The 21204-nt window shown below is 41.5% G+C and overlaps 1 protein-coding gene across 2 annotated transcripts in view; it reads right to left on the bottom strand.

Moving 5' to 3' along the window:
• Positions 1-21204, bottom strand: part of PDE7B (phosphodiesterase 7B) — a 266770-nt gene that overhangs the window by 37975 nt on the left and 207591 nt on the right. For both annotated transcript variants that reach the window (XM_066605837.1, XM_066605831.1), the window contains one exon: positions 17534-17617. In XM_066605837.1, coding sequence (XP_066461934.1) covers positions 17534-17617 — 84 coding nt within the window. The remainder of the gene's footprint in view (positions 1-17533; positions 17618-21204) is intronic.

Raw genomic sequence — 21204 nt, 5'->3', positions numbered from 1 at the left:
TTTTACCCTTGCTCATTTTCTTGATTAAATATCTTTCTTGCATCAACTGCAATTAAAAACAGCAACAAACATTAAATCTGATGAAGGAAAGTAAAGGATATTTTCCGACGCCTGCCACTCTGTAGCACATAAGTAAGCTCGTACATTCTTTCCAATATTTCCAATGTCATTTTGAATACAGATAGACAGTCAGGTTTAGACTGTCTAGATTTCCTTTTTGAATTGGTAGCTTTTCTTCTGTGTGACTGCTAATGTACTCATACACATCTGTGTTCTGTATTTCATCCATCATACTCTTCTTATTTATGCACATCTGTGGATTAATTATTGGATAACACTACATTTTCCGATGAGTTGGCACTGCAGGGAATTGAACACTATCTACTGGGTTCCCTCATTTTACAGCTGATCGTTGGGCTCCCAGCAGTGGAACATCCTGTGCTCAGTTTATGGTCAGGGTACCTTTAAAACAAAAAGCTACTGACCAAAGTGAAAACCGCTGAAAGGTAAAACTTTTTCACAGTTTATTTTAATACTAATGGCACCTAATAAATAATAAATGTCTACAATATTTATTCTAGTGCATGTAGTGCAGTAATTAGAACACTGACACATGGTAGTAATAAAGGTGATCTGGGCAACTGTCCAGGATCCATAGCATTTGAGGGGCCCGCATCTGCCCAAACTGCCCTAAGATTTGTTCTTCATTGCAGTTATGTTGCAGTTTTTGCAGCGAATTGCTCAAAAACTGCTACAAAACTGTGATATGTAGTGGTCCAGGACAGCATATATGACTGCAAGACCTGTTATTGTGGAAGGACCTGCCAATTATGGTCATATGACCATATACGTGTAGAATCTAAGGCCAGAGCTGAGAGCAAAGCTGCAAGGCAGAGGCTGTATGTCAATGCCCAGGGCGATGGGGCAGGATTCTGGTGATCTGGTCTTGGGACTGATTTATTTAAGGGTTTGGTTTTGTATTTATTTAGGAGGCCTCATCTGGGGTCTGTATTCAATTGCTGAGCCTGGCTGTAGATCTGCTATGTGGCATGTATTTGTATAGGGCTATGGTTGGAGGGTTGTATTTATTTAGGGGGGCTGTTCGGGAGTCTGCATTTGTTTTGGGGTGTCTGATCTGGGGACTGTAATAGTTTACAGGAAGTTGGCTCTGTATGCTTAGTAAGTTTGATCCGTTGACTATATTTATTTGGGAGTCCACATTCTAGGGTCTGGGCTTGGATCTGAATTAATTTAGGGACCTGAATTTGTGCTGCTATAAAGGCTGAGGTCTGAAGTAATTAGTAGTCTGGTCTGACATTCTGAATTTATTTGTGTTGCTATAAAGACTGTTTGTCTGTGAGGGTTTCTGAGACAAAGAAGATGTAGACAGTGATGTTGCATTTGAACAAACTACATTATTTAAAAAGATTTTCTGGGCCAAAAAAATCCCATTAATCGCTATGGAATGTAAAATGAAGAAACAAGCATTACTCACCTCCTTAAATGGCTACTGGGTCCAGCACAGGAGCCCATCTGTTTTCAACGTAGAAGAAGCTGGTAGTGGTAGTGCCATTGTACACATCACCGCTCAGCCAATCACAGGGTTCAGATTATGTGCCATTCATGGCATTGTCACTGTTGAAGCATGTGATTGGCTGAGTGTTCATGTTTCCACAATGAACTGCACACGACCACTACAAGCTTCTTCTAAGTTACAAGTGGTGGTCACCAGGCCTCCTGTGTTTGACTGGGGGCCATTTAAGGAAGTAAGTATGGCTTATTTTTTTATTTTACATTTCAGAGCCATAGAATTTCTTTTAGTCCCTGAAAATAGTTGGCACTCACGTATTACATAGGGGGGTCAACTGTATTGCAGTACGGTTGGGCTCAGACGGCTATAATTAGTGTGAGCTGCAACATTGGAACCTATGAGAAATTGCTACAGCGTGTAATGTGCGAAAAATCCATATGCTCATGTGAGCCCGCCTACCTCTTAGGGCTCAAAAATACGAACGTGTTTGTGTAAAACGTAACAAAATTAACCCATTGCTGTCAATGGCTTCGTTCTCACGAGTGTGTTTCTTGCGTCATTTCCTGCGCGTGAGAAAACACAGGTCCTGCCCTATATTTCTGCATGTTACGCAGAAAGCAGCCACAGAAGTCTATAGCAGGTTAAAAAAAACAAGCGGACAACCCTTGTTCATGCGCAAATAAACTCTATTCCCTCTGCTCTCAACTATAATTTCCACTCCAAACCGTCTCCTCTGCTCCTCTCCTCTAAGGCTTGATGCCCGGTTGGCTGTCAGCTCATGCCACAAACAGAACTATAATTTGCACCCAGCTGTCTGTAGTCCCCCTTCAGGCCATAATCACATAAGGTGTATGTGAGTATGCAGAGTATGCAACTGGAAGCAAAATACGCTGTGCAAAACCGCGGGGAAAAGAAGACATCTGGATCTCATTAGGCTAAATAGTATTTTAAATCATGGTAGGGGTGTGTCGTCTGCACGTATGAACAGGGCCTGTGTGCGCAGAAACCTATAGTGCTATGCACAGACAGGTGCATCTCCAGCTAGTTCACTGCTCAAATACATTGCGCTGAGGCGAGCATATTTGCGTACTTGGGGGTGCACAATAGTACGGGGTTTGAACTGTAAAAAAATGGAAGACTTCTACCTTGTACATGCACTAATACGCTTAGTTGCAGCGAGCCCTCAAACTGGGAAGCCTCAGCTGCATACAGCAGACGTTTGATACAAATATTTCTCCCACCTTGTTAGATATGATGAGCATTATTCTCATGGCATGTGCTAACCAGACTGACCTTTTTTTCGAACTCTGATGGAAACTGGATCTTAACTAGCTAGAGCAGGCTGAATGCTGAGTCTGCTGGGGGAATATATACTGTATATCAACCCATGCCGCCTGTCTGCTTGGGATAACATTGCATTCTGTCATCCCTGCTATGGAATGGAGCTGAAGGAATATCGGAAGAGTCCAGATTTAAAACAACTGTTGCTGACACGCCGTACGTTTCCAGAGCTCAGGAAATTGGATAATTTACTTATGGTCGATCCAAAGACAGACAAAATGTAAGACACAACTCTCAAAATTAGGACACTTTCAGACAAGCAGATTTTAAGCCTAAATTTGGTCCATGCTTTGTGGACTGTAATACAGAGCTGAAGTCAATCTATGTACTTTTTTACATGGGCGTATTTTTCATGTCCATGTTTTATAAATGCAGCACATGTTACTTTTCACCATATATGGATGAAAAATACACCCGTTACAGTATGTGGAAAGTGATTAAAACACGGATGCAATCAGATGTCATCAGTATGTGATCTTTATTGGCCACCGCAATACTTATGACATCCACTTGCGGTATCATCTGTAACACGTCCATATGGTATTACGGACGTCTTACAATAAGCTCATGTGAAACTGGCCTTATGCAGCCTGAATCTCTGAACTTAATAGGAGTCATTTATTTTTTATTATTACTTTTGCACAAAAATACCCAAAACATTAGGTTTTATAGAAGTCCTCTTAACAGTATTTCATCTTTATTTACTCACTGGGCAGTTAAAAGTCAAGATACTTAAAGTATTACACAAGTAGTATAAAGAAGCGTTGACCGTGACATCTGAGGGATTAAACAACTGGGTTGTATAGGCAATAATAAGCCTAACTAGATGTAGAAGATTAAATAGATGACCAAATGCTGGTTTAATCACTCCTTTTCTGGAAAAAAAGACCTGCATGTGTGACAAACAGAAATTATTCTCTCTGATTGATAAAGGAAAGGGGCGGGGGATGATAACATAGCCTTACAGAAGAGACAGAATGCTAACAGATCATTCTCACCCTGTTTGTCCCACCCAGACCCCCCTCCACAGTTAGTACATGCAATATGTTTTATGTCTAACTAGAACGAGGCTACCACTATGATTTTGGTCCTTTTTGAAAGCCAATACTCTTTCAAACAAGATCAAAACTGCAGCTCTAATCCCATACTAGCCAATAGAATAGTGCCCTCATTGCCCGTTAGGTGGCCAGGCTAAACTAGAAAGTCCGTCACTTCTAGTCAAAGCACCAGTCGGGCAAAACTGTTAGGTGGATGCAGCAAGTGTGAGCCTCTTAGGCCGTGCTCACAGTCTGGAAAGGCTATTGTTAAGTGCCTGTGAGAGCCAGTGTGACGGTATGTACCACGGTTGTGAACCTTGTGTTCTTATTGAGGTTACTAGGTGGTAGACCCTGTGACTTATGCCGCAGCACACAAAGGGGTCGGATTCTGCGTGTGGGAGCCCACAGCAGAATCAGGCCTGGACTGCAGCCAGCGTCCATGTGTACCTGTGATTTTTCTTCTTCATCTATACTGCGGATAGGTGTGGCGAGCTGCCATCCGACATGCGCAGTACGGATTTTTTTTAAAAATGTTTATTTTTCCTGTGCCGTCGGATGAATAGAAAGTTATTACAAAATGAGCAGCTTTTTATTTTACCCATGCCCTTCCTAGCATAGAGTTCGTCAAACTCAGTATTTGCATATTTGCTGATTTTCTGCAGTGTCCAAATAACTTTGTCCATAAAGTGTATATTATTGATCAAAAATGAAAGAAAATGTAAAATCCTTTTAGAAATCAGGGAAAAGAACGGACAGCACCGAAGCGATTTACATGCAGGCCGTGTCTAGTATTCCTATCGACCAGTGGTTATTATAACAACTTGATTTCCCATGGTACAATATGTAATTCAGACCTGCAGCTCCACAAAAGGGCATTAGTATTCCTATCTTGTTCATCAGGCAGCTCACTTCTTCCTTGCTAACCTGATTCCTGACAGTTGTGGATTTGTACTGCATGATCTCAAATCACGACACCTCATACAGTTCTTCTCCGGGAGGCATCCTGACAGATTTACTGATTAGCTGGGCTTCATTTACATTTTATTTCAGGGAAAGCAAAGCTGTAACCCTGTCATTGTTGTAGTCCAACTCTCACAAATGCTATTCTGACAAGGTGAAGTCCTATGAGAACAGCCGCTGTGCTTTACAAGAAGGAATATCGGCGCTTTACAAGAAGAAATCCGGACAGCTTACGGTGTATCTCAAATGTGAAGGATTTTACCGGAAGAAAAAGCGCAGATGTGAAGCCAACATACTGTGCATATATAACAGAAACTTAGCAATAAATATCCTTTGGCGTACGTACTATTAGCGGTACCTTTTTTCTGCTGCACTGAGAAATGTAGCGACAGAGCTTTTCTATGCAAGGGATGCTTCAGAAATATAAACAGCAATTGCATAAGTATGTCAGGTCTCCGTATTAGGACTGCAGGCCTCACGTAAAGGAAAAGCAAGGTTAGAACACATTCCCGCTCCTGCAACCCCACATATCTCCTATTATTAGGCTGTGCATTGGCGATTGTTCACTGCGTTACCCGCTGCGATAATCCAGCGATAATAGCATTGCTATGGAAAGCGCAGCCGCGGCGTCCACGAGCGGAGAATCATAGCGATTCTACGCTCGCGGGATCTAAATCGAGGCATGCAGCGATTCTCCGCGGAGATAAGCTCACTGCAGAGAACTGCTCCCCGACGGCTGAATATTGCTGGCAATATTTCGCAACCGTGGACAGGGGGCCCTAAGGTGTAATCCTATGGATGAGTGACATACATATGACTGCGATGCATTTTTTTTTTTGCTCCCATAGGTAATAATGGGCAATTCTTGCGCAGAATTGCCGCAATATAGGACATGCTGCGATTTTTCTATCTTAGACCATAAATATAACAGAAAAAATGCTCATGTAAATAAATGGACTGAAATTAATGGGTTCTTTTCATGTGCACGTTCCGTCAATGTCGCAATCAGACAGAAATTGCACCCAAAAACCGCCCGTGTGAATACACCGTTATATTTTTTCGCTAGGATAGCTTTAAGTTATGATACAGTGTATATGTTACATTGCTATAAGCCTTAGGTGAGAAGAATGAAGTTTCTGTAGCAGGAGAATCACATACCAAACTCTCTGGGGGAGGAAGTAAGTGCTTGAGAAAACAGCACTAAACAGGTGAAAACAAAGAATGAAGTGAGAATGAAAACACTGCTTGGCCTGAAGTGACCCCAGCAAGACATGAAGTAAAAAAAGACAGCAAGTAAATGTTTGTGGGAAAAGATGACAGTTAGAGTTGAGCGAACATGCTCGTCCGAGTATTAGCATACTCGATGGTGCTCGTTACTCGAGCGAGTACCATGCTGAATTCGACCCCTCACCGCATTACGTGCCAGCGTGCCAGCAGTATGTGGCTTGCTGAGAGAGAGAGAAAAAAAAATCGGCACCCGGCGGGTCCAATACAAAAATGCTTGAGTCCCCTATTGAATTCAATGGGGTTCGTTACTCGAATAGAGCTCTCGAATATTACGAAAAGCTCGACTTGAATAACGAGCACCTGAGCATTTTGGTACTCGCTCATCTCTAATGGCAGTCAATGCAACCTGGAATCTATAGGTAGAGTGCAGTCTAGAAAAACCAGCATCCGCGGTGCATTAAAAAAGTCAGCTTTATTCCCCTATTATACAATGTTCTACTATGTCGGTCTTATTATTCAATGTTTCAACTGTGTCCGTCTTGGTATATGCTTCAGAAGGACTGACACAGTGGAAACGGGGCATAATGGAGGAATAAGCTGATTTTTAAATGCACCGAGGATGATATCTTTGAAGGTTTTTCTCAGCAGAGATGAAAGACTGCATCTTCTTGGAAGGTAAGGGTACATAGGACTGATTTGCGCAAATATAGAGATAGAAATCTTTAGTAGAAGGAGTCTGGCAAATTGCTGAGATGGGGAAGTAAAGCCAGTAAATATCTATTTTGATATTTCTGAGCACACTAGAGTTCATCAATACTGGACAAGCCAAGCTTTGGCCTGGTGCATGTGGCCGTATTATGGATCCATGCTGTACTGATCCTGAACGTGGCACCTATAGACTGCTATGGCCCATCCTTTGCCTCTATAGAAGTACATGGTTGGCTTTTCTATCACTTCTTCTGTGAAACTCCACAAGAAAGGCATTATCGCATGGTCCATAGCAGTTTGTATTACAATGATTTTCTCTACTTGAAAGATTCATACAGCAGCACACAAAGTACCAATCGATCGTTTATACGGCATTGCAGACAGTGTATTACCATATAGGGTTAGTCTGTATAGGTAGCAATGCAGAATGCATGTGTCTTAGGGATCATTCACACAGGGGAATTTGCGCAGCTTACTTACATATGCAAAGAAATCATGACTATTAGAGCCCATGGTTTCCTATGGAAACTTTCAGACGAAGAAATTTTAGTTGTACAAAAAAAGGCACCTAAAAAAATAAGACATGAGGACTGAAATTCCCTGCTGCGTGCGAAAATAGGACCTGACCTATCTTTGGTGCTCAATGCACAGGAGTGTCTATAGACTCCTATGGGAGCTGGATAACGAGGGGTAGGGGGGAAGGTTGATAAGGTAAACATTCCAATTGTCTAGTTTAAACTTCTAAACAATCGTAATGGGCGAGGAAGGGAGATAAGGGGGAGGGAGGGCTGCCGCTCCACTAAACACAGAAGCACATTTTAAATGCCTCACTGTAAGCTCCTGTTAGTTTCCACAGGATGAGAGGACTCCCTGGGGGTTCCCCTATTCACAGTGGGGACTAACAGCAGTTTACAGCAGAGTTCAAGGACAGCTCTGCAGCTGTCCTTGAACTCTGAACAGCAGCACATTCTTCTGCCGCTTATCAACGGAGAACGAGGAATTCCCTGTAGCGGGGAGAGAAGGGATTTTCCTGCAGGGGAATCTCTCTCTTCCCACAGCAGGGATATCCCTCCAGCCCTCTTGAAATGAAGGGAGTCCCCAGTGATGAAGAAAAGCCCCGTGGGGCTCCTGGAGCGGCAGAGCTTCTTTTCAGTGACATGCAGCTTTCAATCGTGAATGGGCAATTTCACCGATAATTAAGCTTGGAACTTAATAGCTGGAAAGTGCTCATTCACACAATTTTTAGGGCAGCTAGCCGTGATTTTTTTGCACAGCTAACCTATGCATGCTTTTCACGCTTGTGTGAATGAGCCCTCAGGGTGGTTTCACATCTGCGCTCCGGGTTCCGCTCCGAACGAAGCGGAAAAGGGGAATCCCCAGTGGAAGAATGGCTTCGTCTTAGGACAGAACCAAACAGCTTCAGACAGACACCATTGACTATGATGAGGTCTATCCACTTTCCGCCTAGCTGCCTGAGTTTGGAGCAGCATTTGCGATGGAACCTCAGACCGGAGGATCCAAAGCAGGTATGAAACCGGCCTTTAACTCATCATAAATGATCCCAGTATCATAGGAGTGTTGTATATTATACCCAATGCACAAGCGTGTATTTGCACTGGGGATCCAGAGCGAGTGTTCGCCTCCGAATCCCCCAGCAAATACTGCCCATGGGACATGCTAAGCAAAACGCTTTTGCATGTCCACGATTGCCCGCTCGCGGGTGGAAAATCGCAGTAAGTCCTATTCTAGTGCGAGCCTCGCACAGGCAGCTTCCACTGCAGTCAATGGAAGCCATCAGCTCTGCGGTGAGTCACGGTGGATCCACGGTATCAAAGGCGCGCCTCTGCACTGCGCATGTGCTGCAGCGCGCCATGCGGCACATCCGCAGAGCAGAGATAATAAGATAAGACAGGTACGTGGGGGTCAGTGCTGGGACACAGGGTCTGATTCCGCTTCGAGATCTCAGCTCTCCTGTAATTATTAAATGAGTCAAGATAGTGAAGGAATTTGTGTCATTTTATGTTTTGTCTACTGTATCAGTTTATTGCTATTCCAGCTTTGTACGTTTCATTGAACGAGAACATTTCATAAACAGATTTTGCACTTAAAAATCTAAATCCCACATAGTTCCCATATAACTTATTCTTATCTGGAATTGATATACCAGCTGAAACCGGAGAGAACAGGCTGATTTATCTCAGCTCATGGTACTAATGATTGATCTATGAAAAAGACTTCAGAGATCTGCTGAGGATAAAAAAAGAAAACTATACAAGCACTCATTAATTATTGTAACATGAAATATTTAGAAAGGGTTTAATGAAAATAAAAAATAATTATCCTCCTGAAACGCTGAGCTGAATTCTAACAGTCCTTCTGTTTGACTCCTGAGATTGGCTGTCTTGTCTGAAAGTAAAAAACATATATAAATATTACGTAGAATACGTCTACCCATGATCTACCGCCTATCCTAATTTATGTTCATAGGAAAAAACAAGCAGAAAAAGAGGAAATATTCTAAAATGGCCAAACATATTTATTCACATATAACCTTTGTTTTTCATTATTTTGCAGGTTACTTCATTAATTTTAACGAGTTTTCACTTTTGCAAAATAGTGATACTACATAATTTAATTGGCCCAACTTATGAAATACATACCACCTCATGGCTGTTGTACACCTACAACGGTATTTTGTGCCAAACAGAGGCTGTGTCTCTCTGCCATCCTGCAAAAAGTTGTGTCTATAGTTACTTAGATCAAGCCTGCACAACATGCGGCCCACCAGAGGATTCCTTGCGGCCTGCGGACTGTGACATGACAGTTATGCCATGCTAGAGGTGCCACTACCACTGCCCTAAACTTTAACAGCTGCTAGTGGTAAAGTTCATGGCAGCAGTAGCAGTGCCACTAGCGTAGCATGACTGTGCAGGCAGTCCTTTACTAAAGGACCTTTAGTAAATGACAGTCATGTGACTATCACTAAGTTCAGAGAAGGACCTGGGAGCAGCGGTGTGCAGAATCTGAAATTTTATCCTTATAGTATAAATACTAACTATACTATACAGCTTCTTATACTTACTATATAGATACTATTGTAAAGATACTATGAAGTTTATAGTATCTATATTATAAGTATAAGCAGCTTATTCCAGCTACTTACTACACTACAACATTCAGAGAAGGCCCTAAGAGCAGAGGTGCACAGAATCTTTATATATAAGTATACTGCTCCCGGGAGCCTTCTCTAAATTGAATGCTGCCCAATGATAAAAGTTGTTCTAGAGGCCTAACCTTACTGCTGTAGTAAATAGCTGTAGTAAGGTACTTATACTGCTTACTTATTATAAAAGTATAAGTAGCATCTATAGAATAGATAGGTTTTAGCGGCCCACTTTGTAAGTAAGCTGCTAAAAAACAGTGACCCCCAAGTTTACCAATTTTAATTATGGCCCCTACCTACTGCCAAGTTGTGCAGGTCTGGTCTAGATGCTGCAGGACCCTTATTTTGGTGTCTGCACAGATATATTTTTTGTTCATTTTTTTCAATGTAGTCTTTGAAACTAAAACGAGGAAATTTCACAAAAAGTATAAAGGACATAATCTAGTTCTCTGCATTTTCAAATCCTCCCCTGGTTTTAGCATCACAAACTAAATAAAAAAGAAAACAAAACTTGATCAAAACTTGGATGTTTGGGCAGCCTCCAGTATTTTTGTAGGTCACATGGAACTGCTAAAGGTGTATGCTGATTAAACTTAGCATTAAACCAGAAGACCCCTTTAACACTTTAACACTCCATCACGTCATGGAGATTTGGGGTTTGTATGGAAGGGGTTTGGGAACTCTATACAATGTGGGTGCCAGCTGTTTCTTACAGCTAATACCTGCCCAAACCACAGGCAACATGAACCCAGGACAAATCTGCACATTGCCATCTTGTAGGTGTTATTCTGAAATGCTGCGGTGTTTCAGAATTAACAAACTTTAAGATTTGACTGAGTGATTTGGCAACAAAGTTCTTGAGTTGAAGAGGTGGCTCTTCCCCACCCACATCATGTAGACTGACAGCTCTCTTCCTGCTTTGGCTTGAGAGCTCCGTTGCCAAGTCACACAGTCAAATCTTAGTGTGTTTATTCCAAAATGACGGATTGTGCAATCCCAGATTCATATTGCCAGTGGTTCGGGTAGTATGAATCCGGAGACAAATTCCCTGTAAAGTATGCTTTCCATCTCTTAGGGACACTAAGTTAAAAACCCTACCCCTATTGAGGTGCAACCCCAGATATCAATTAACTATGCTTTCTCCTCATAACACCGCTAAAAAAAACAACCAACCATCCCTCTTCACCAAAAAATGTATCATCTTTCAAGTGGCAAGAGTCTGACTACTGCTTTCACCCAGGGGCCCAGGTGATTCCCAAGAAGTATCTTTATCCTTGACCTGGTAACCCCACTACTTGCTATATTTATATGGATTTTGTGATTGTATAACAACTTGTGCGAAATAACCAAATAATATATGATTTGTTTTCTGACTCTTTTTGCTGTTTTAATGTTTCCTTAAATATAAAATGAAAGAAAAAAATATCCAAAAGAACGGAGAAATTAAATTTCAACAATCATTAAAATAGCTAAATAATATCTAAAAGTTTGAACAAGGGTGAAATGTTTCTGGTCATGCAGGGTTATCCTATCATCACTGTCTCTAAGTTTAGTACTTCAATTATTTCTGAAATTAAAATAGACAGCAAATATCCAAAAAGCCTCCTTATTGTTTTCACAATCACATCCCTCTATCCCCTCCTTTTGCCTTTTAGTGTATGGGATGCATCCGGAATGCTATCTCTAGAACACCCTTCCCGTTCCATTGGACAATAGGTCAGTAGTGAACTTGGCAAATATCTACTAAGTAATCACAAAAACATAGGGAATCGTGCCATACTACTGTCATTTATAAAAATGTACAACATCAGAAATAAATGGATAGTTCCACCCATGGCCTACATAGATTTCTACACAAAGTGTTCCATTATTGCTGTAACTTGAATAATGAGAGTTCAAATGAAGTTATTTTATATGACAGAACCTAAAAAAAACACCTATACTTTAGTCAGATATATAATTTCAGTTTTCAAAAACAATTTTTTAGACCGTTTCTTTTTTTAGGTACTTGTCTGAAAATGGTAGATTTTTAAAAATTAAACCCAGTTCGCCATGCAGTACTCTTCCCGTTCTGTCTCTTTCCTGCTTGGGGTCCCCCCACTGATGTAACATTTACAGACTGTCGCAACCGGTTTACGGAATGTCACAGGCGCTGCAGCCAGTGACAGGATGCAGTGCTTCATTACGGAGCTCTGTTATTAGCGTACCGCTAGGGGTTGCAATTGCAAACAGGCCCCTGTGCTGCCGGCCACGTGATTGGTACAGCTGATAGTGTGTGGTTTTGGGAGGAGGAGAGAGGGAGAGAAGAGGAGGGGAGGCAGCGACCGCAGGTCGGCTCATGCAGAGGGGAGGACTGTTACCCGAGGAGCCAACAGCCAATTACAGGCTGCAGACTCCCAAGCCGCTCAGTCCTTGCACTGAGAGACTGTAGCTGTGAGTGGTCACAACTGCAGTCTATCAGTGCACTGCCAGACAGGGATTACCAGGGGACGGAGGGTCTAGGTCTCCTCTCTACTCACCTCTGGAGCAATGTCTGGACAGCCTGTAAATCATAGTCTAGGTGAACCTGTGATTGCATAGCATGGATCTGTTTTGGGAGGTGAAACTTTTACTTTTTTAAAATTGTTAACATGTTTGCCGATGTCCATTGGATAACCGTGATCATGTGACCAAGGACCATATTCCACCTTCACCCCCCCCCCCCCCCCGTGAAATCTCTAGGCCCTCGGCTTCCTTTTGCTGACGGGCTCATGCCCAGAAACTGGGGTTCATGGCTAAAGATCCCGTTGCGGGACAAATCTGGGAACCTTATGTACGTAATTACATCTCCCCTCATGGATATGATCTGTAAGGGGACATGAAACTTTAACTTTTATAAATTTTTTAAAACTTTTTTTTTTCTACTTTACATGATCACCGTTATTCATTGGATAACGGCGATCATGTGACTGGGGACCGCATACCGCAGCCCCCGGTGTTATCACCTTGCTCTCAGCTATGTTTGGTATTTTAAATTACCCGGGCTCTCTGTCCTTCTACGCATGTGCCTGATATTTTACTTCTGGCGTCCTTACAGGACCAGAATTCCATGGGACATCACGGAGGCTGGAGGTGTGTAGTTTCAGCTCCCCTCATGAATCCGATACGTGAGGTGAGATGAAGCTTTAACTTTAACTTTTTTTTAACATTTATGTGATCGCTGTAATCCATTGGATAACGGCAATTGCGTGACTGGGGGTCACACTTGCAGACCCCATGGCCTCAAGCTACAGAGCGAGCGTATTTTTACGGCCCTGTAGATTGAAGCACAGACACCCAGAACATAAAAAACCACGTATGGATGGTCACTAAGGGGTTGATTGAAGTTCAAAAATTCTACAAAAAACATGAACACAGCCTCAGGTTAATTTCACACAGCGAGTGCAAGAGCGGGCCATGAAACTCTGCCTGAAAGCACGCTCACTAATGTGCGATGTTCCAATGGATGTGAGACATTTTTGTGCTTAAACCAGCTCGCATCACATTGGGGGAGAAGCAATGCTTTTAGCTGCTGTGGAGGATCCATAGTGTTTCCCATTGTTTTCAATGAGCAAAACCTTGCATAGCATCGCTTAGACCTTGTACACCATGCGATACTGCGCTGACCCCATTAAAAATGACGGGCGATGCGAGGCGTTTCAAGGGAACACCCAAAGACAGGACATGCCGTGATATTTTCGGGCGATGCAAGGGGGAAAAAACGCTCCTGTGTATGACCCCATTCAAAATAGTGGGGTTCATATTCGTGCACGATTTGTGCACTTCACAATTTCCAAATCTCCGATTATTTCCGATTATTCAATTCTAAGCGCAAAAGAATTAGCGTCCAAATTTTACGTACGTAATCTAATTCTCTCACTTCCCGATGTCATAGAAACTTGAAATTTGGCATAAGCATTGATTATGTCATAAATAGGAAAAGCTAATGGGTCTCAGCTCGATTTTTCAATTCCAACGTAAAAGAATTAGCGTCCAAATTGTACGTACGGAATCTAATTCTCTCACTTCCCGATGTCATAGAACTTTGACACGGGCATTGATTATGTCATAAATAGGAAAAGCTTACCGGTCCTAACTCAATTATTCAATTCTAAGCGCAAAAGAATTAGCGTCCAAATTTTACGTATGTAATCTAATTCTCTCACTTCCCAATGTCATAGAAACTTGAAATTTGGCACGAGCATTGATTGTGTCATAAATAGGAAAAGTTAATAGGTCCCAACTCGATTATTCAATTCTAAGTGCAAAAGAATTAGCGTCCAAATTTTACATACGGAATCCAATTCTCTCTCTTCCTGATGTCATTTTATATAAAGGAAACATCGCATGGTTAACTCCACGTGGTGTTTCCTGGGTAACGAAAAGAACCATGCAAAATGGTGAACATATTTCTTTCCTCGGTATCTCTAAAGTAACCACGACTTCATAAGATTTTCCATGTGAACACCAGATAAACACCAGTACCAAAATTAACTCTGGCGAAGCCGGGTATATCAGCTAGTCAGGTTAGGGGATACTTGTAATGGCTGAAAAATATATATGGCCCAGACACAACAGTGGTGGTCTGAGTTTTTTGTAATTTAAAAGCTAAACTGGTTATTCTGTATTTTTGGAAATCAGCTATAAACACTTGCATTAAAATAGCCCATTTTATCCCATAGAGATGCCTAAAGGTATAGAGCTGTGCCTAGCAATCAATAAAGAAGACAAAGCACCTAGCGTCAGCTAATTAGGGGGTTCTGAGAGTTGAACCCCACAAATCTGATATTGATGGTATCCGAAGCATAGGCCTTCACTATATTAGTTCTGAAAAACTTTTTATCATTACTACTGTGGTGGTAATGGGAAGCAGAATTTTTTTTCCACAGGCGAGACAATGATTAGTTCTGATACGGTAGATCTGATAATTTATACATAATTACTTGGCTGCAGTCCAAAATTCAGAATCATAGCAAAAACTGCTATATGTAAAAAACAATCTTACAACATATTAAGAGATTTTTCAATTTTTTTTTTAACAATACAAAAAGTTGCCAATATTGTAATTAACCATCTAGGAGTGGAAAGATTTAATTTATGGACACAGCTTGGCAAATGAAGGAGTCCTTACAAAGGTTTGCAGAGAAGTCTTTTTTTTTTTCTAGCGACATTGAAATCTCAGTTTGTCACCCAGGAAAAAAGTTACTATGGTAACACTGACAATGTGTTCATTATTTTCTACTGCTGTGACTGAGTGTGATGACGTCAACTAAGGTTGAAATCAACTTCTGACTTTGTCTTGGCCTAGGACATTGGTGACAAGACAAAACGGTTCTCGGTTAAACTTATTTTATGAAGCTTACTCTGTGAAGAATGATAGTAGTAAATACATCGGATACATTCTGTAGAAGTGAGAGAAACTAGAGCTTTATTCTCGGGGGATATTTAAAACATAACAACGGTTAACTTTTAGCTCATTGATAGAATAGCTTAGTATCCTATGGAATATTAAACTAAATGATATATTTACTCATATACATTACACCATTAAGAATGTTTATATTCAATTCTTAGTAGATGTCTGCCAATTTTACATACCGTAGACATGGCCATGTTTTTACCTGTCTACATTATTCATTAACAATGAGCCGGCATGGTAGAAAGCTGGTGACAACGTACATGTACGGACATCTGCTATTTTACATCTTACTGCAGGAGCAATTAAACCATCGCAAGTTTGGGGACTAAAAATATATCAAAATCGGTTTAAGAAAGTTTTATTAATTATTAAAATAAATAAGAGGTATAAAAAAAACAAAAAAACTTTGCCATGTTTTTGATTAAAAAAATCTACATAAAAAAAATCCCCAAAGCATATTTGGTATCACTGCATTAAAGTAACGCATTATTTATCTCACACGGTGAACATCATCAGAAAAAAAAAACAACAACAGAATCATGTTTTTTTTTGGTCACCTTAGCTCCAAGAAGAAAAGTAGTAAAAAGTTGCTTGTAGTCTAAATAGTGCCAATAGAAACTACAGGATGCCTCGTAAAAAAGGAGCCTCACACAACTATGTTGACAAAAAAAAAAAGGCACGGCTACTAGAAAAAAATTTACTTTTTTCAAAAGATATTTTATTTAGTAAAAGTAGTACAACTGAAAAAAAAAACCTATACGAGTTTGGTATGGTAGTAATCGTACTGACTCATAGAATAAAGCTATCATGTCATGTTTGCTGCAGTGTATATACTGTAGAAACAAGACTCCCCCACCCCCAAATATGATGGAATTGTGCTTATTTTTTTTAAGTTTTTCAGTACATTATATGGTACATTACATAGTACCATTAAAAAATACAAGTCATTCTAAACGGGATTACTGAAATTCTTTATCATGGCAACAAGGCAGGCAATACCCAGGTTCTGGAAGCAGAATGTAGATATATCGAGGTGCCTGGGTGGAAGCGATGGATGAGATTAAGCGCATGGAGGGGCTTAGACTTGCAGACAGTGAGGCAGGATATGAGGGCTTCTACCACACGTGGGCAGTCTGAACAGATATCCGGAATACCCCCATATTCACCAGATGGTTACAAGATGGCACATGTGAGTGAATTGCTGAAACATTAAAGGGGTTGTCCCGCGCCGAAACTGTTATTGTTTTTTTTCAATAGCCCCCCCGTTCGGCGCGAGACAAACCCGATGCAGGGATAAAAAAAAAAAACGGGTAGTACTTACCCGAATCCCCGCGGTCCGGCGTCTTCATACTTACCTTGTGAAGATGGCCGCCGGGATCTTCGCCCTCGGTGGACCGCAGGGCTTCTGTGCGGTCCATTGCCGATTCCAGCCTCCTGATTGGCTGGAATCGACACACGTGACGGGGCGGAGCTACGAGGAGCCGCTCTCCGGCACGAGCGGCCTCATTCAGCAAAGGAGAAGACCGGACTGTGCAAGCGCGTCTAATCGGGCGATTAGACGCTGAAGATTAGACGGCACCATGGAGACGAGGACGCTAGCAACGGAGCAGGTAAGTTAATAACTTCTGTATGGCTCATAATTAATGCACGATGTACATTACAAAGTGCATTAATATGGCCATACAGAAGTGCTTACCCCCACTTTGTTTCGCGGGACAACCCCTTTAAACAGAAGCGGTTGTCCCTACCTGGATTTCCCCTTCCCCTCCCTTCTTTTTCCTGACCCATTCTTTCCCTATATGTGTGATTTATATTATGTAAAGAGTTATATTATTGGCTACAAACAACGTTCCTAACTGGGGCTTATAACTTTTTTTTTTAGTAAAGCTTGTTTGATAAAGCCTTCTAATACCATCCATATCACTTAATGTTGTGTATATGATGTTTATGGAAAAATCAATAAAAACTTATTGAAGGAAAAAATACAACTCATCATGCAAAAAAACAACCTCTCAGACAGTTAGGTTGATGGATAAATAAAAGAGTCATGGTTTCTTTTAGAGTGGGGAGCAAAAAAAGAAACAAGAAAGATGGATGCATCCTTAAGGGGTTAAAATGTACACACTTACTGTTCAGGAGCCGGAAATCAATAAAAGGGTACGAGCCACGGCGTTCAGAGAGAACCCCCGTTGGACCTCTCACTCGAGCATCTCCTGTAGGAAATAAAAAGCATAACAATTAGAATTTTCACCTTACAATAGACAATAATGAATGGTGAAGCCACATGTAGCAGCCAAAGATAGGCAGTACAACAACACAATATTTTGCTGAAATCTTCATAGCTTTACAATATGCATTGGGCTATTGGTTCTAAAGAGAATACATCTTAAATATCTGCAAAAAAATATACGCAGCCAAAGAATCTGCATTGCAAAGCTACCTTGGCTGATTTGTGCCTACTAACACAAAATACTATTAGGAAGCATAGTAACATAGTCTGTTAGGCTGAATGAAGACTATGTCTATCTAGTTCAGCCTGTTTTAACCCCCCCCTGTTGGTCCAGGGGGAGGCAAAAAAATACCCCAGTGAGCTAATTAACTCCTATGGAGGAAACAAATTCCTTCTTGACTCCATAATGGCAATCAGAGTAATCCCTGGATCAACATTTGAGATCAGCAACCCCGCTGGTCACCTAATGTCTATATCCTGTAATATCGTAGTGCTCTAGAAAGACATCTACTCCCCTCTTACACTCTTCTATGGATTTTGCCATCACCACATCCTCAGGCAGAGAGTTCTACAGTCTCACTGTTTTTACATTAAAGAACCCCCTTCTATGTTGGTGATGAAAGTACTGTTGTACCTTGTCACCACCAGAAGCTGGGAGTTTGACAGGGCATGCATTGAGAAACGCCCATGTCACACCCCTAGCTCCCTTACAATCTGCTTGGGTGCACACAAAATGTTCTGCAGCCTCCTCTCCACGCAATGTGGCCTCCTGTTCTACCGATGCACACTGTCACAGGGTTCCCCACTGCTCTGGCTGCCGTACTCTCTACTGACCACTCCCACTGCTGACTGGCACCTCCACTTCTGTTTCCCCCGGTCAGGTGCTGCTGGCGGGGACCACTGCATAATTTTGTTCACCCTCCTCTTTACGCCACCGGTGGTCAGGGAAGATGCAACGCGGGAAACCTGCTCCGGGGAGAGTCTTGTACCTAGCATTGTCTGCATTGACTTTAGCCTGTGCTGGAGGGTTAGGGATAGTTTTCCTGTAAGCCTTAGATTTGCTGTAAATGCTTCCATATTACAGGTGTAACATGGAAGAATTTAGAGCTAATAATGTAAGTCTAACTGGAAAAAGAACCCTAACCCTCCATCCCAGGCTAAAATCAATGCAGACACTGCAAGGACCTTCATGAAATCAGTCAATCAGGAGCTAGGGGCATGACAGGGGAGTCCCTCCATGCAAGCCCTGTCAAACGCCTAGCTTCCGGTGGTGACAAGGTACAATAGTACCGGTGATGTAACCTGCTTTCCTCTAAACGTAGAGGATGTGCTCTTCTTACCGTCGCAGTCCTGGGTATAAACAAATCATAGGAGAGATTCTTGTGTTGTCCCCTTATGTATTTATACAGTTATTTGGTCGCCCCTTAACCGTCTTTTTTCCAGGGTAAATAATCCCAATTTTGATAGCCTCTTTGGGTATTCCAGTCCTCCCATTCTGTTTATTAATTTAGTTGCCTTTCTTTGAACCCCCTGAAGCACTGCAACATCTTTCCTGAGCATCGGTGTCCAGAACTGTACACCGTATTCCATGTGAGGCCTGACAAGTGCCTTACATAGAAGAAGGATAATGTTCTCATCCCTCGCCCCTATGCCTCTTTTAATACACCCAAATACTTTATTTGCTTTTGCAGCAGCTGGCTGGCATTAAATTGCTCCAGTTAAGTCTACAGTCAACTAGTACTCCCAGGTCTTTTTCCATATCGCTTTTTCCTAGCAGTTTCCCATTTAATGTGTATTGGTGACATCCGTTTCTCCTGCCCATGTGCATAACCTTACATTTATCAACACTGAACTTCAAGCCCCGAGCATATCTAGGTCCTTTTGTAGCCGTACATTGTTTTCCGTTGTATTAATTGTCTTGTATAATTTTGTATCATCTGCAAATATTAATATCTTACTGTGCAGTCCCTCTATCAGGTCATTGGTAAATATATTGAACAGAATGGGGCCTAATACTGAGCCCTGTGGTACCCCACTAGCAATGGTGGCCCAATCAGAGTACGAACCATTTATTACCACCCTCTGCTTTCTATCTCTGAGCCAGTTCTTTACCCAGATACACGTTTTCGCCCAGACCAAGCTGTCTCATTTTACATATAAACTTATTATGCGTTAGTGTCAAATGCTTTAGAGAAATCCAGATATACGAGACCAATAGACTCTCCCAGGGCCAGCCTAGAACTTACTTAATCGTAGAAGGTGATCAAATTGGTCTGACATAATAAACTGCTCATGAACCCATGCTGATGAGGAGTTATGCCGTTATTTACCTTGAGTTTTTCTCGGATGGTGTCTCTAGGAAAACCCTTGAATATTGTTTTAGATATTGAAGTGAGACTTACCTGCCTGTAGTTGCCAGGCACTATTTTAGACCCCTTTTTGTATGCTGGAACCACATTGGCAATGTGCCAATCCATTGGTACAACCCCAGTCTCAATATTGTCCTTAAGCATAAGAAATAGCGGTCTGGCTATCTTGTCACTTAGTTCTCTTAGAACCCTTGGGTGTATTTCATCCAGGCCTGGTGATTTATAGATTTTGATCCTCTTTAACCAGCTCAGTACTTCCCCTGTGTTAGGCATGCAATATTTAGCTGGGTGTTCGTTTTATTCCCCTGCATCTTGTGTGGCATTTCATTTTCATTTATGAATACACTAGAAAAAAACTATTTAATAGATTTGCCTTCCCCCTATCGTCTTCTATGGTTTTTCCTTCATTATTTGTTAGCAGGCCAGTGCTCTCAGTGCAAATCCTTTTACTATTTTTATACTTGAAGAATCATTTAGGGTTGTTTTTGCTCTCTTTGGAGATCAGTCTTTCTGCCTCCTCCTCAGCAATTTTTATCTTTTCTGTACATATTAGTTTTTTTCCCTGTATGATTTTAGCACTTCTTCGCTGCCTTCTTGTTTTAGTAGTTTAAAAGCTTTCTTTTTTTCGCTTATAGCCCCCCTTACGGTCTTGTCGAGCCACATTGGTTTCCTTCTACTTGTTGTTCTTTTATTTTTAGGGTATGAACTGCTCACATGAGGTAATTAGGATGTTTTTAAACTTTTCCCATTTGTCGTCTGTACTGTTATTTATGAGGATGTTGTCCCAATTAATGTTACCGATAGTTCTGAGCTGATCAAATTTTGCTTTACTAAAGTTATTTTTTGGGCACTCCCTGGTAAGGCTTCTTGTTGAATGACAGCTGAAAATTAATTAGATTGTGGTCACTATTTACCAAGTGTCCCTCAACCAGCACCCCGGAGATTCTGTCTGGTTTGTTAGTTAATAATAAGTCCAGAGTGGCCCTCCCTCTAATTGGCTCCCGCACAAGTTGGGTAAGGTAGTTTCATTTAATTGTTCTCAAGAACTTATCACCCTTGTGAGACTTGCAGGTTTCATCTTCCCATATTATATCCGGATAGTTAAAGTCCCCTATAATAATTACTTTGTTGCGGTTTGACACCTCTTCTATCTGCCTTAATAGTAAGGTCTCAGTTTCTTCTGTTGCTTTTGGTGGCCTAT

The sequence above is a fragment of the Eleutherodactylus coqui genome, chromosome 1, assembly GCF_035609145.1.
Source record: "Eleutherodactylus coqui strain aEleCoq1 chromosome 1, aEleCoq1.hap1, whole genome shotgun sequence".
In the NCBI taxonomy this organism is placed as follows: Eukaryota; Metazoa; Chordata; class Amphibia; order Anura; family Eleutherodactylidae; genus Eleutherodactylus; species Eleutherodactylus coqui.
This window is presented reverse-complemented; position numbering and strand designations above follow the sequence as displayed.